The 16054-nt window shown below is 36.0% G+C and overlaps 2 protein-coding genes across 7 annotated transcripts in view; one reads left to right on the top strand and one right to left on the bottom strand.

Moving 5' to 3' along the window:
* Window positions 1–1323: 1323 nt before the first annotated feature.
* Window positions 1324–4154, bottom strand: JRKL (JRK like). Its single transcript, XM_036902829.2, has one exon. It carries the CDS (start codon window positions 3541–3543, stop codon window positions 1972–1974), a length of 1572 nt encoding a protein of 523 aa, XP_036758724.1. The 5' UTR covers window positions 3544–4154; the 3' UTR covers window positions 1324–1971.
* Window positions 4155–4254: 100 nt separating this feature from the next.
* The window catches only part of CCDC82 (coiled-coil domain containing 82), a 30598-nt gene continuing 18798 nt past the window's right edge, over window positions 4255–16054 (top strand). For 4 of the 6 annotated variants that reach the window (XM_057490743.1, XM_036902824.2, XM_057490742.1 and 1 more), the window contains exons 1-5: window positions 4255–4299; window positions 5594–5686; window positions 7785–7902; window positions 9031–9779; window positions 10256–10463. In XM_057490743.1, the coding sequence (XP_057346726.1) occupies window positions 9045–9779; window positions 10256–10463 (943 nt within the window). In that variant the 5' untranslated portion in view covers window positions 4255–4299; window positions 5594–5686; window positions 7785–7902; window positions 9031–9044. Of the gene's footprint in view, window positions 4300–4736; window positions 4757–5593; window positions 5687–7784; window positions 7903–9030; window positions 9780–10255; window positions 10464–16054 lie in introns of those variants that run through there. The other 2 variants (XM_057490740.1, XM_057490741.1) reach the window with 2 other exon arrangements.

Below are 16054 nucleotides of genomic sequence, written 5' to 3'. Positions count from 1 at the left end.
CAGTGTTTCCACCTAATTCATAATTTGAGGATTATTTAAGTATGTTGCCTAGAACATGATATGAGATTCACTAATTGGCAGCTTTTATACTTATGTTTAAGGATAGAAGCATCCAAAACAGACCTGTTAGCCTACCAGTGTTGGCAGCTTTTGGAAGAAAGCAAATAGCTACGAAAAAAAACCAAAAACACTCTATCACAAACTAGAGAGTCACAAGATTCACACTCAAGGTCACACACCAGTGAACCTTTTACTAGATATTAAAGTTTAAAACCACACAGCTTAACAGTAATGTCAGCCTTACCACCAGGTGGCAACTGTACAGCTGAATTTCACTGACAAGGTTAACTAAAAACTGAGCAAAACTAGACAGAAATTCCAAACTTTTTAGTACATATTTTCATTTTAGAAAAACTGAAAATTCTTTTATATACCATTTAATTTATAGTAGAATGTGTATCCGATTCAACATGTATGTTAACTTGTAATGCTTTTTTCCTCTGTGCACTGAGGCAGTTCATGCAACAAACATCATTTTTAAACAGTTCTCATCACAGATAAGTCTTTTGTAAAATATCTGGACATATATCATGAAGAAAACAGAAATTAGGGAAAGCTAAAAATCTTTTGGAAGTTTTAGAATTCTAAGAAAGGTACTATAAAATACTAAGCCAAGTATTCCAAAGAAAAAGTTAAACCTTTAAAAAAGTGACGGATAGAAAACAATTTTTAAAAAATTTAGGACCAAAATAATATGGAGACACCCTTTGCTTTTAAATTACTAATTAAATTAACATTCATATAGGTAGTCTTTTCAATGTCTTGACTAAACATTGAATTTACTAAGCAAATTTATCAAAATTCTGACTTGAATGAACTCTAGAAGAATACCTCTAAGTGTCAAAATAATAAATGACAAAATCCCTTAGAATTCAGCACTTTCCATAATTATTTCTGCTTTCCTCATAAAACAGGTCACAACTTAACAGCTTTTTAAAAATAATAAAAGCTTTATTCACTTCTCATCATACAAAAATATGAAAAACTTTCGAATTATAGACATTTTCAAGTACAAAGTTAAAAAAAAAAGCCTTTCAAATTCCCAAGATGTTTCCCCACTATAAGGTGGGGGCTCATATCACCACATGTAACATTACATAACCTGTACTATAATTAGATGAATAAATAATAAACATAGTTACCCAACTCATAAGACCAATTAAAACAAGCCTATTTATTCCCTTTGTATAAATAACCTGTAAAAATACCCATAATTTTCAACTCCCAGTTTTCTACAAATAGATCAGAGTATCTCTTTTTCCAATATATCAGTTTTCCAATAGTTTTCACACTAATTTAGTAATCACTTCCTAGTGTATTTTGCAAGAAAAATCTCCCCTTCTTGCCACCCAAACATGACGGAACAAAAGTATGATTTCTAAGCTATTTTTATAATTCATAGATCATTATTTCTTCACTATTGGACTTCATTTTGAAGTATTATAGATCATCCTGAAATCTAAAATGTAATTTCTCATTCCATCAGTGTACAGATGGATACACAAAACAGATAACCATTTAATATTAGCACAAGAAAAGATTAGTGTGGCAGATCTCACAAATCAAACAGATTTCAGCAAAGTTCTTGATCTGTTCACTGTTATCAGTAACTTTTGCTGGAAAATTTCGGGAATGCCACTGACATGGAAGGGATAATTGTAGATTTACAAAAGAGAGTATGTGTGTACATGTAATTTATACCTACACAAATCAACTTCCAATTATCTGTAAATGGACAAGAGACAGATGATGGCAAAGCACATAATCCTCAAACCACTTCAGATACCTTTTTGTATCAGTATTTCACAGGACTGTGCCTGAGAATTCAGAACACAAAGAAAATTAGCCATATGCAAAGAGGTTAAGGGTTACAAACATAATTACCAGAACAATGATAATACTGAAATGCCATTATTGACTTGAGTTTGTCATTTTCTGTTTATTTCTGATGGTGGCTCTAAGTTTACGTATCACCAGTTTATCAGGCAGAATCATATCACCTTGTTGTTCTAGATAATCTAATAAATTTTCAGTCCATTGGAGAGCAGCTGCATGATTAATATGTTTTTCTGGAATCAGTTCTATTTCCTCCTCCTCATTTTCACTGGATTCATCTGTCTGGCCTTGTGCTCTTCTGATGATTTCACTGTCAGTTAATACTTCATAGCCTGGTTCAGTACTGTCCACTTCAAGCCATTTCTCTATGTTCTCAGTAGTCACATTTTCCAATCCTTTGGTATGCTGTAAAATGGTGGCCACAGTAGCCACTGAAATATCTTCTTCTTCAAAGTCTAAGCCTTCTTTCTCCTCTATGGTAGGGAGAATCTTCTTCCATGCTCTGCTAATGGTAACTGGCTTTACTAAATTCCATGCCATTGCTATTTCATAAAGTGCATCTAGCAGAGTTAGTTTCTTCCAGAATGACTTCAGGTCATTACCTTCTTCCAAGTTGTTCTGGAGAAGACCGGCGCGATAGTTTCTCTTCATTGTCACGATGACTCCCTGATCTGAGGGCTGGATCAATGAAGCCACATTTGGTGGTAAATATTTAGCAAATATTTGGCCATCATCTGACCTCAGCACATTTTCATTTGGATGTGTTGGTGAATTATCCAACAAGAGCACAGCCTTTTCCTGCAGCCCTTTGGATCTTAAGTACTCTCGAACTTGTGGCACAAAGATCTTATCAAACCACTGTCGGAAAATGGAAAGGTCCATCCATGCACCTTTCTGGCTGAAATAAGAGACTGGCAGGTTCGAGGTGTCAGTTGACTTGAAGGAGCGAGGTTTCTTTGCTTTCCCCACAACACAAAGTTTAAGTTTGTGTAAACCCGTTGCATTGGCACAACACATGATAGTGACTCTTTCAACTGACTTGTGTCCAGGGACAGTGCATTTACCTTTGTTAACTGAAGTCCTGGAAGGCAGGCATTTCCAAAAGAGACCAGTTTCATCTGCATTATAGATTTGTTCAGGTTGCAGATTCTCTTGTTCAATGAAATCTCGAAAGTTGTTACAAAAATCTTCCACAGCAGTCTCATCTCCATTTAATCTTTCATTTCTAATGTTAATTTCTCTAATGCTGTGTCGCTGCTTAAAACGAGTTAACCAGCCAGCAGAGGGATTAAAATCACCATCCATTCCCAAAGCATAAAAGAAGAATTCTGCTCTTTTTGCACAAATTGGTCCAGATATGGGATTCCCTTTTGCCCTTTGTTGATTGAACCATTCCAGCATTGCTCTGTCCAGTTCCTCATACATGCTTGGCTTCATAGATTTCCTCTTGGCCAGAAGACTTGTGGAATCAGAACTGCTTGCATAAGTTATAATCTTTTCTTTATTTTTTCTTATATCCCGAACAGTTGTCTCACCAATTCCATAAATCACTGCCAGCTGTTTGGAAGAACCTCCGTCTTCAAGTTTCTTTATTATGTCAAGCTTATCTTTAATTGTCAACACCACTCGCTTCCGTTTCCCTGACATGGCGAGGCTCTGGGATTCAGGGACTCACCCCACACTGACACCGCAGCAATCCACAAAATCCTTCCTTCTTTCACACTCACTTAAACACAGCCTTACAGCTTTTCAACCTTATCAGGAACCCGGGGACCCTGACCCCGTCCCCCGCCAGGCTCGGCGGGCAAAGAGATGGCAGAGGACGGCGAGAAGGAAAGAGTTTGAGGGAAGAAGCCTTTAACTTCCCTCTGCAAGGCCCCAAGGCACCGCGGGTAATCCGGATCACAAACATTCGTTTCATTCCCAGCGGCCGCGAGAGAGACTACACCCCTTCGCGACCACAAGGCCCCTTGGCGCCCGAATCCTGTGCAGATGCCCGCCGCCGGCCCCTGCACACCGCGAAGTTAGGGCAGAGAGCGGAAGCACCGGGACCCGGCGCGGCCCCTTCCCAGGAGGATGGGAAACTGCAGTCCTTCCCCAGCAGCCGCCCTCCCGCGCTGGGCTTGGCCGGGACGGACCTCCGGCGCTCGCTGCCCGCCGGGCCCTCTGTCCACCTCGGCCGGAACCGGAGCGTGCGGCCTCTCCGACCGCTGCGCGGCAACCGCTTGTCCCCGCACGCGCTCCCGGAAGGCGCCTCCCGCCTCCGCCCCGCCTCCCCACCCAGGAGGCGGGACTTCCACCGGTGCCCGAACGGAGGGACGCGCAGCCCGTCGGGACGCGGCGTCGGGGGCGCAGGCGCAGGCGCAGGCGCAGACGGAGACGGAGACGGAAGCGCTCCGAACGGTGAGGGAGCAGGGACCGTCGGGGCGGTGGGAGCGGCGCGGGGCGGGGACTTTCGTGCTCTGGCTGTCGCAGGCCTTCAAGGGGCCGGAGAGGTCGTGTTCCCAGCGGCAGGGAGGGGATCCCCGGGCGCCCCCGGGGCAGGCGGGACGGCTCCCTCCACGCGCCCCTCGCTGCGCCCCGGGCTCGTGCTGCGCTGCAGTGGGCAGTGAGCCCGCCCCCGCAGCCAGTGCGGGAGCTCCCGGGGTCGACTAAGCGGGTTCTGGCCTCGCAGCGCCTTGTGTGTCTTCTGGGTGCTGAGCGCCTCCAAAGTCGGGGCGTTGGTGCGGCGTGGCGCCCGTCGACGCCGCGCTCTGAGCGGCCGATTCCCTGGCTGCGGCCCCCTGCCGGAGAGGCCCTGCATCCCGCCCGAGAGTCAGCTTTGCGGTCATGAAAATGACTGGTGTGAACTCCCGAAACGGTCTGTGCCTTATAGTGCCATTCGTCCCTGGTGGATTTAGCGAACCACCCTGAGAATTAGCAGATTATAATAAATACAGTAGTTGTCCCGGATGCCAAACTGGCAGGATGCTCTCTGCGAAATTGCGGGAGATGGGACTGTGATTCTAAGCGGGAGAAAGTGGTTTTCCTCTATGTTTCTTCTTTTTTTGTTTCTGCGTGTTGTGTTGTCCTGTTTTCCAGCCGGTGGAAGAACTGTAATAAATTAATTTGCAGCAATGTAATAAGAACTTAATCAGAATGAGTACATTATAGCCCTTAAGCCATGTATTGTACTGGCTTGTTTTGGTGCCCTAATAATCTCATCAGATTGTCAGCTCCTTGGGACAGCCTGTGTTGCCGATTTCTTCTAGTAACGCCACAGCTCCAAGCATGTGTTTGCACATAATGTACATTCAATAACTATTTATTTGGTTTATTAAGATTACTTTTCCAACCTGCCATGTAAAAAAAAAAAAAAACAAGGAGGGGTGATGTTTTACAAATAGGAATGCATCCTTTCTGGTGGAATTTCAAGTAATCGTGGGGGTTTCACTGTCCTTGGAACCTTAAAGCCTAAACCACTGTGTACATTGTTGATACGGCAAATAAGCAATTGCTAGAATGAATCTTTTCCTGAAGGTAAACTAACCTCAAAGTCTTAAAAAGGGTATTTGTTCTAATGAGTAATTCAAGTGGCATCATCAAAGTACCTTCTTTTAGTTACAGAGTTCCTGTGTGAAAGAAAGCAATATGGGTTATTGCCTGTAATTTAACAGTTTTTTGACAGACAGCATAGTTATGTATGTGTTTTTTTCAGGGCTTTTAACCATGAAGCACAAGGATGTGATAGTATTGATCGTCCTCATTCATTTAATGTTTGGGGTCTCTCTGTTTTTCTCTTCACCTAAAGGTAAGATATTATTAAAGAAGCTTGATTAAATTATCATTTCAAGAAATTGAGTGTACCCTCGGCACATATAGAAATTACATCCATTTGCATGGGTTTCTTTTTTGAGTTAATTCTAATGACTAAGGTCTTGCTCATCAGCCTAGCTTTACTTTCTCATTTCTCTCCTCAGGTTCAATTCACTCACCTTTTCCCTCTGTCAACATTCTTTCCTCCCCAGCTAACATAGTGAAAGTACCTACAATTTAAAAAGAGGAGCCAACTATATTCAAATTATCTTCTTTTTCAATGGCAGAATTTTTTACATTATTGATATAAATGGCAATTTTGAAATACGGAGAACTTGGCAATTCAGCAGTTGGCCAAATGAACTTGGTTCACTTTATTTAAATAAAATTTGCTGCTTCAAACATTCAATAGTGCAGGTTTCAAAAATAAATTTTTTTCTCTTCAGAACTGCCTTTACTTGAAACTTTTACTTTTGGACTCACTAGGGAATTTCTTAAATTTTGTGAACAGTGTCACCAATAAGATGGTAGAGCGAAGTCTAAAAATGTTCATCTCTTTTGCACAGTCTTTTTTTGCCTATTGAATAAATAATCTCTGGAAGTTTCTGGCCTAACTCATGTACACTAAAATTCAGGTACATAATTTTTAAAAAGCAGTTTATAAACTCTGTTTTAATGATTATTTTCTGAAACTAAAATTCAGCATCAATGAGAGATAAAATAACTTCTTAAAGACATGATTTTTACTACATTGTACAAATATAATATTGACAGCCATCACTGTGTAGCGCTGGACGGGGAATCAGGAGACCTGGTTTCCAATTCCTGCTCTGTTACTAACAAGCTGTGTGATCTTCAGTAAGTCATTCAAACTCTATGTCCTTGGCTTTGATTTTGAAAAATGAAGATAGAAAATATCTTCCTTCTAGGATCACTGTTAGAATTTAAAAATAAGATATGAAAATGCACTGAAAAATTACTGTACATACAGGTTTTTTTAATAGCTTAACTGTGTGCAGTGATAGGTATTTTTATATTGTGACACTCTTAATCATTTCTACCATTGTCATAGAAATCACCTATTGATAAGTTAAATGTCTGTCTTTTGAGCATGATACACTTTTGTTATTTAATCATCCAGTGTATCAAGCTGCTTTTTTATACTAATAAAATCATCTTTTACTTTAATGTTCCCATTATCCACATTTGCTTTAGTGTATCTACTAAAGCTGTATTTGTCATTTGTTTTCATAATATTTTTCATTATTTCTCCCAGTTCACTAAGATTTATTAGAAAGCCTTACCTCCTTATTACTGTGTAATGCACATGAATTCTTCATTTATGCAAATTTAGCTATATAAAAATATACTTCTTTCTACTATATGGCTTCAAAATGCAAGCTGCCTAGTTTATCTGGTGCTTAATAAGAAACAAACAGAACAGTAATCTCTTTAGAACCTGGGGAAAAAAATGGGTAGACATTGAGAAGGAGTTACAAAAAAAATACTTTGAGGAGTAATATATTTTTTAAAAGGGTAATTTTGACCACGCACAGTTGTCATCTTTGCTGATTTTAATAAAACCCAAGTTTAATTTCAAAATACCAGAACATTGGTCTATTAACTAGGATTTGTTTAGATTGCTGTTACAATACTGAATGTATCTTGTAACAGTGACTGTCATAAGGTTATACTTAAGCCTACACTATAATTTCTGATGTATAATCTTAATGACCATCATTGTTCTGATTTTATATGAAATGTTACCATTACAGAAGCAGTCTCATTGCCTTATAAACATAACTGAATTTTTACAATTAAATGAGTGGTATCTCCCCCCTACAAAAAAAGTAATTATTTTTGGCATTCTGTTTTGGGGATTATCTTCAGAGTTTGCAGCATGTTTAAAATAAAAAATATCCCCAGGTAGTTATCTTCATCTTTTGAAATTGGATTTCATTTCCAAAAGTCACTAACAGTGCTTTATAAATGAGACAAGTGAATAAAGTAAGTCATTAAGTCATTTGTTTGGATAAAATATGAAGTGTGATTATTTTCATATTTTTATAAATTTTTAACACTGTGGTTTATAGAAAATCTCCAGGAATATTCTGTGCCATAATGGAAATACTGGAATAATCAGCCTAATAAGGTGATTTCTCCAAAGGAAATAGCACTCAAATATATCAGCTCTTCTACATGTATTATGAGGTTAGTCTCATTACATTGTGATCATGTTTCTATTTTCCTTAGCAACTACAGAAGTACATATGTGTTACTGCTTTTCTAATTACCTGCTTGTCTCTAATTGCTCTTTTACTGCATACTGTTGATAATTTTAATGGAGTTCACCCTTTTCTGAATCAGAAATTTGCAACATTTGTTTTCTGTCTCAATACCATGCTCTGCTTTGCCATGAAACATTTTTTTTTTTACCTATTGTCGGATTGTTAGTAAGTTTTCTATTGGATTATATTGTATCTTTAATTTTGGTTTAAAACCATTGCCATTTACTAAAGTGTACAGAAGCTGCAGTTTTGGTGGATAGATTATCTTTCAGTTTTGCTTCCCTATATTTTTTATGCCAACTACTACTTTATAACTTCATATATTCATTGGTCCTTTATGTTATAATTCATGTAATTTCTCTGTTCACAGTCCATCCTTGCTTACAGGATTAATCCTTCTGGCAATCTCTATTTTCCTATACCTTCCTTTCTTCGTCTAGCATAAAGTATTTTTTCATACCATTTTCAGACCTTTTTGGTCACATTTATTTACTAAACATACCATGTTCCTTTTCAGTGGCATAGTTTTGACCTTACCATTTTTACGTAAGGCTAAAATCCTTTTTTCTTTCATTTTTTCTGTTCAAAGATAACTAATCCTGCAGAAGTCTATCAGATCATATCTGTTTAATAAAATCTTTAGTGATGCACTTGCTACACTGATCTTCCTGCATCTTTACATTTTTATCACAGTTATTTTTATCACTCATTTGATACTAAATGAATACGACCTTCCATTTTTTTCTTAGTTCTTATGTGTATGTTTTTATTTCTACACATGGATGATAATCTTCTGAAAAACAGGACCATGATTTTTCTGTGTATCCCTTTCAGCATAACAGATAGCATAATTCAGAATAGATGTTCATATAATAATTTCATTGATGTTCAATAAATTATTCATTGAATAACTGATACCATTTTCACTCTATATTTCATGTGATACCTTTGTGAATCATTTTATAACACCAAATAAATATAGTTTGTACCACAAATTCATTAATTGTAATCTGGTTATCATTATTGTATTCCTAATAACTTTATTTTGTAGAAGCTTAAGTGAAAATGGAACATGTTAGAAGATATGAAACAAGGAAAAATTCTAAATCTCAAGATCATGGGCAGAAATCTCGAGTTGATTGGAGGCGGACTAAAAGAAGTAGTATCTCACAATTATTTGATAGTGATGAAGAGCTGGATAGCGATGAGGAGCTGAATAGTGATGAGGAGCTGGATAGCAATGAGAATCTGGATAGTGATGAAAGTGTTGACAATGATGAAGAGCTTGAGAGTAACAAGGGGCTAGGTAGTAATAAAAAGCCAGAAAATGAAAGTGAGTTTAAATTAACTCAAACTGACAGTGAAGGAAACAACTGTGACCATCTCATTAATGCTGGCAAAAGTTCAGCATGTGAAGAAGAAAAGAACAAAACCAAACATAGAAGTATTGACTTACCAGATCATGAAAAGCATTCAAGTCAAGAAGAGGAAGATCCCAATGGACACACTGGACAAATAATAGAGGAGGATTTAGAAGAACACATCAAGCGAGGGAAGAGAAAAAGGATCTCCTCTGTGATGTATGACAGTGATGAGAGTGATGACAGTGATATCCTAGTTAAGAAAGTAGGTCTTAAACGTCCACGTAGAGTGGTTGAAGATGAGTCTTCTTCAGTGGAGATGGAGCAAAAAAAAACCGAAAAAGCTTTAGCTGCAAAAAAGCGAGAACAATTCCAGAAACTGAAAGAACTTTCAAAACTAAGATCTCGCCGGAGACGCAATAGTAGTAGAGACTTTGAGGTGTGTTAAATTTTATTGGTTTTGTTGCTGTTTTTAAATTTTTAGTTAAAGTACTTTTTATAAAAAAGTACTGAGTCTGTATTGTTTCTCAATAATCCTAGAATTCATTTTTTAATCAAGTATCCTTGAACATGTTTGATTACATTGTTGTATCCAGTATATTGTTTTACATGAGCCTCAGTCCCTCTTTTTTAAAATTGAAAGGCTGGTTTGTATGATCTTTCCTGTCTTGAACTTCTATTTATAATCTTAATGTCCATTTTAAATATTTTATATTACTTACCAAGGTATATTATCTTCTTCCTAATTTCAGAAGCTCAATATTTAACATACAAAAATTTTTTGACCTTAAAATATGAAATTCATTTCTATAGAATGGATCATTTTTTTGTTCCAGATTTAATCTTTTAATTTCACATCCATACTGACAATTTTTAAAGTACAATTTACTGAAGGATATGTTTTAATTTAATTAGGACTCTGGAAAGGAATCCTGCCCAAGCAGTGATGAAAGTGAGGAGAAGGAGGAGGAGGAGGAGGAGGATGAAGATGATGAAGATGGAGATGATTATATTATTGATGACTTTGTAGTACAAGATGAGGAGGGTGATGAAGAGAATAAAAGCCAGCAAGGAGAAAAATTGACTACATCACAACTGAAATTAGTAAAAAAGAATTCTCTTTGTAAGTTAAATATCAAGAAAATGTTCTATGACTTGTTATAATCATGGTATTATATCAAGTATCAAATTAGCCTTTTACTATCATGTTATAAATTATTGATTAGGAACTATAGTTTCATCTTCAGGTAACTTTAATTTGTCAGACTGATAAAAGTTTATTCTAGTAGTTTCAGGAACCCTTTATACTCTTAAAAATTATTGAAGATCCCAAAGAGCTCTTTCTTCTGTGGGTTATATCTATCAACATTTACCATTGTAGAAATACAAAACGGAGACATTTAAAATAGATTTATTAATTGACTTAAGGTAACAATAAACTCATTAATGGTAATGTACATTTTTATGAAAAATAGTTATATTTTACTTCAGAATTAGAAGAATGGCATTGTTTTACATTTTAATAAATACACTTTATGTCTAGCTTAATAGTAGGTAGCTGAGTTCTTATATTTGCTTTTGCATTAGTCTGTGTGGTCTCTTGGTTAAAGAAGATGAAATAGTATTGCTTCACACAGATAACTGGAAAAGGGAGGAGTAATTGAAAAGTATATTCAAGATAATCGTGGATATTCTCCTTTTAAACTATACCACAATTCAACAAGTGATAGTTTTTTAAAGGTTAGTTGTAGTATAGAATCTGAAACCATATAATTGAACTTCTAGTACTTACCTATGATAAAACCCATTGGTCTGTCTTGGCAGTTTGAATGAATCTTTTATCCGTTCATGATTTTGTAACATCATGCATTGATCATTTGGAAAATACTGGTTCACTGGCTTTTACAGATCTTCCAAATATTGACACATTTCATTATACAGTATTTTAAAAATCACATCTGTTAATATCACCACTGACCTCATCAGAAAAGTCTTTAGTTATGGGGAAACAATCACAGTAGCAAATACAAGTTTTTCAAACCTCTAATTTCTACTTAAAAATCTGTTTATCTTTGGCAGTAAATATTGTGAGTTGTTCTTGAAATGACACATCCCCTTTGTTCTTTTTTTGAGCAGATACTTGACAAATGCCCGAATAGCCATAGTTTGTCAGTCATTTTTCAAGTTAAAATGGTGTTTCATGACAAATGAGGCTTTTTCAGCTCCTAATTCAGGATGCATCCTTAAGTGCTTCATGCATACTACCCATTTCATCCCATTGAATACCAAAAACATATATGCTAAAGATTTAATACAGTTAATAATTTTTACTACTTCATCAAGTACATTTTGAGGTGAAAGTAGCTTTTTTACTGAGTACATAGAAGTGACTACAATGATTACTAGTAGTTTAGTGCTAGTCCATGATTTATGTTAGGGAGCCAGCTGCCCTAGGCCTTGTTACTTTTCCACCATCAGTGAAAATGTGAACACTGTGCAAACAGTGAATAATTATCTTAGTGTTATTGCTTTGACCTCATAGATACCCTTAAATGAACTTGGAGACTTCTAGGGTCTACAGACCATACTTTGAGAACTGCTGGTTCTGTCAGGTGAATTGAAGCATCACTCAGTGAAACATATCAGAGATAGGAAATTAGAAACTTTTACAGTTTTATATAGTTAGTGAAAATATAAACACTTGGGTCCTGAAATTTTAGGACATCTTTAAATATACATTATTATTTTGATCCCTGTAATTGTACACAAATTCAAAGGTTGTTTTTATGATGTTTTAAAACCTTAGTAGAAACAGCCTACTAGATGAATACATTTTTTTTTCTTCAAGAATGCTTTCTTTCCCAATTTTTTTAAAAGGCCGTATTTTCTAAAGTGTGTAACATGGTTCAATTTAGATTTCATTATTTATGATAAAATAGAAGATTGAGGTATGATTCAAGCTTCAAGAAATTTATCAGTTTTAGAGATGCCAGTGACAGACATCTATATATTGAAAATTAGTAACTTCCTTATATCAATAGGAACTGGTTCACTTGGCAGCTGCACATTTGAATCTCAGGGGAACTCAATTAGGATTATAATCATTCTGGATTATAATGCATAATTGCATTATAAGTATATAATTACATGATATATATTACCATATATAATTGTATATTTTAACATATATATATATAAATATATAAAATACATCATCATAATGCAAACACTTTGCATTCGTATGACACATTTAGTACAATTGATGAGCAATGCTGATACATTTTTATTAATTGTAGTTCATAGTTTACCTCAAGGCTCATTTTTAGTGTTGTACATTTTATGGGTTTTGACAAATGTATAATGATGGGACAGGTATCCAGAGTTGTAGTATACAGAAGAGTTACACTGTCCTAAAACTATATCCTGTGGTCTACCTATTCACCCCTCCCTTCCTTTCTTGAACCCCTGGCAACCACCTTTTACTGTCTCCATAGTTTTTGCCTTTGCCAGAATGTTTTATAGTTGGAATCATCAGACTTTGGTGTGCAGTGTAAGGGCTTCATACATACTTCCCATTTCATCCCATTGAATATTAAAAACATGTATGCTGAAGATTTAATAGTTATTTTTACTACCTCATCAAGGACATTGTTAAGTGAAAGTAGCTTTTTTTACTGAGTGCCTTTTTAAGACTGACTGCTTTCACTTCATATACATTTAAGTTCCCTCCATGTCTTAATGTGCCTTAGTAGCTCATTTCTGTCTATCAATGAATACTGTTCCACCGTATGGATGTACCAGTTTGTTTATCCATTTGCATGTTGAAGAACATATAGGTTGCTTCCAAGTTTTGGCAATTATGAATAAGGGTGCTATAAATATTGGGTGTAGATTTTTCTGTGTTTGTAAGTTTTCAACTCATTTGGGTAAATACCAAGGAGCTCTGTACTTAACATTTTCCACTGAGCACCCCCACCTCCAAGGGAGATGTATCTCATTTTTTATGCAATACATTTTACCTTGTATGCTCTTAATTGCAATTTTTCCTTCTGGCTCTGCCTTTTCTCAGCTTACATTCATGTTTTTTCTACCTTGAGTTGATAGGTTCCACCAGCCACACTATTCTAAATCTTACTTTTTGTCCATGTCTTCCATTAACTAAAAGCAATGTACTCAGACTCTTGCACCCATCAATCCAGTAAAATTGTTCTCGCTAAAGTTTGTGATAACTTACCAGTTGCCAAATACTCCTCAGTTCTTATATTAACCTAGTATATATTGCTTTGTGCTTTGCCATCAACCATTGACCACACTGATTTTCAGAACATCCTCTTTTTAGTTTCTGTGGTATCATTCTTTCTTGCCTTCTCTTTTATAATATTACTTTCCCCTTTTCCCATTCACCGTGTAAATATTGATGTTTCTAAAGGTTGCATCCTCAAACTACCTTCATTTTGTTTATACTTCAGGTAGTCTCTTCCTCATAACTTCAGCCTAATCAATAGGCAAAAATTCCCAAACTTTTATTTCAAGCACAGATTGCTCCAAAGACTAAGGTCCAATTTTTCATCTTACTGAACATTTTCCTCCAAGTGTCTTTCGGATACCTCAGACTCAATATGTGGAGAACTAAATGTTTACAAGGTAGCATAAGGGTGTTTTGAGGTGGTGGTAGAACTGTTGTTTTTTTGGTTTTCGTTTATACAACTTTATTGGTCATTGAACTCTACACCAAAGAGTGAATTTTATGGTATGTGAAAAAATAAAGCCCAATAAAAAGAGCTAAGTGGGCATCCCCATTTCCTAAAAATAACCCAAACAGTTAGTCAACTTTGCATCTCTTTGTATTCCTAGTACCCATTGGAGTTGGTGACACATTATAGGAACTCATTGTTGGATGGGTGAATAATTAGATAAGCACATTGGTTGGAGGCTCCTGGGTCTTAAAGTTCAAGACAGAAAAATGTTATATATTACCAGATTTATTAAAACATCAGAGGAAAAAGACACTATTTTAATGATAACTTGAGACTTGGTTAATGTTTTTATTACTTACCAATGCTTATGCCATTTGTGAATATAATACATTAAATATAGGCAGTTTTTAATATGCCAAGGTGTATGTTCTAAAAATTGTTATAAGTTAATTCTTACATATGAAAATCAAAATATATTTTCTCATTAAAGCAATAACCTATATGATGAATAATTAACACCACTCTATGTCCTGGGTTAAGTTGTCATTAGGCTAGTATTCCAAGATTCAATCTCCTCCTAATGCCTCCAAGATTACTGAGAAGTATTCATAGTCAACATATGACCAAAATTTAGGAGAAACATTTTTTAACTCCAATAAAGCACTCAGTTGAGAATCACAGTCAGTGGCCTGTGCAATTTCATCTTTTTGAAGAAAAAATTCTACCTGCAGGAAAACAATTTTGTCACTTCCTCACTGTATCTGTTACATCTCCGAATAGTTTACCCTCCTGCTACATCGCTGCAGTAGTTGAAGACACCATCATCTTTTTCCTTTCTCATCAATCCCTATTAGTATTTCTCTATATTTATTCTGAGACTATAGCTCCCAGAAGAGAGATGATGGAAAGTAGAGGGATAGACTGGCAGTGATCTGTTGTATTCAAGATCTTTAATGGCCACATACTGAAACTATTTATACACAGGTAAAGAGATAGGAGTAACCTTCAAATTTGTGGATACTGAAGATTATATTATTTTACCAGTACTCTATCTTAGGTTCAGAGTGGCAAAGAATATAGTAGTAGAAGAGTACATTTCAGTCTACTATGTTCTGCTAGGTAAATATTTGCTAGAATACTGGAAATGAGACTAAGAGTGAACGTTAACTTAGTCTCCACTTAGCAATTAAAGAATCATCCTATCAGCACAATACAGAGTGTGCCTAAGAAGAATCTTGTAACCATTTATATTAAATATTAAATCCTAGAACTTTCCCTCTTTTTCTAGGAAAAGTAAAACAAACTAGTGAAATCATGTGGCACAAGGGAAAAGTAACATTGTCCTTATGACTCAGAGGAAGAAAACACCTACAAAAAAAGTTTTATTTAAGGAAACAGAAAGAAATTATATAAAGCATTTTTCAATCTGTGGAAAAGAAATAGGAAGTCATAAGGTGAGAACACATTGAGATGAAAGAGAGCTAGCTAAGATAAATAAAGATAAGTTGCCAGAAAACAAAATGTAAAGTCAGAAATAAAATCTAATAGTATAATAGGTAAACAGCCGAATTAACAGTACAGAAAACCTCATCATTGATATATAGGTTAAACCCAAGAAGTTCTTCTAGTGGAAGAAAAAGAAACAGTTCTGAAGGAGAAGATAATACATTAAGGAATAGAAATGAAAATTCAATTTCACAAATTCCTGGGGTTGGGGATACTGAACAAATGGAAATCTAAAGGAAGAAAATTTATAACTTTAGTGAGATATATAAAAAAGATGTGAATGTAGTAAGAGGCATATAAATATTTTGGTTGTAAAGATATGTAGAGCTTTAATACTGGGATGTGAGCTTCTTAAATCCGCATAAGTGGGTGTGTCGGTGTGTCTGGCAAGTCAAGAATATTTTCTCTATCATACCTTTGGATTCACATCTCTACACGTCTTTACAACCAAAACGTTGGTATGCCTCTTAGTACATTGAAATCTTTTTTTATATATTTATCTCACTAAAGT

The sequence above is a fragment of the Manis pentadactyla genome, chromosome 13, assembly GCF_030020395.1.
Source record: "Manis pentadactyla isolate mManPen7 chromosome 13, mManPen7.hap1, whole genome shotgun sequence".
In the NCBI taxonomy this organism is placed as follows: Eukaryota; Metazoa; Chordata; class Mammalia; order Pholidota; family Manidae; genus Manis; species Manis pentadactyla.
Note: the sequence above shows the minus strand (reverse complement) of the source record. Positions and strands in the feature narration are given on the sequence as shown.

Excerpts from the sequence above, each read along its gene's own strand:
- JRKL (XM_036902829.2), bottom strand. The coding sequence starts at position 3,543 with ATGTCAGGGAAACGGAAGCGAGTGGTGTTGACAATTAAAGATAAGCTT.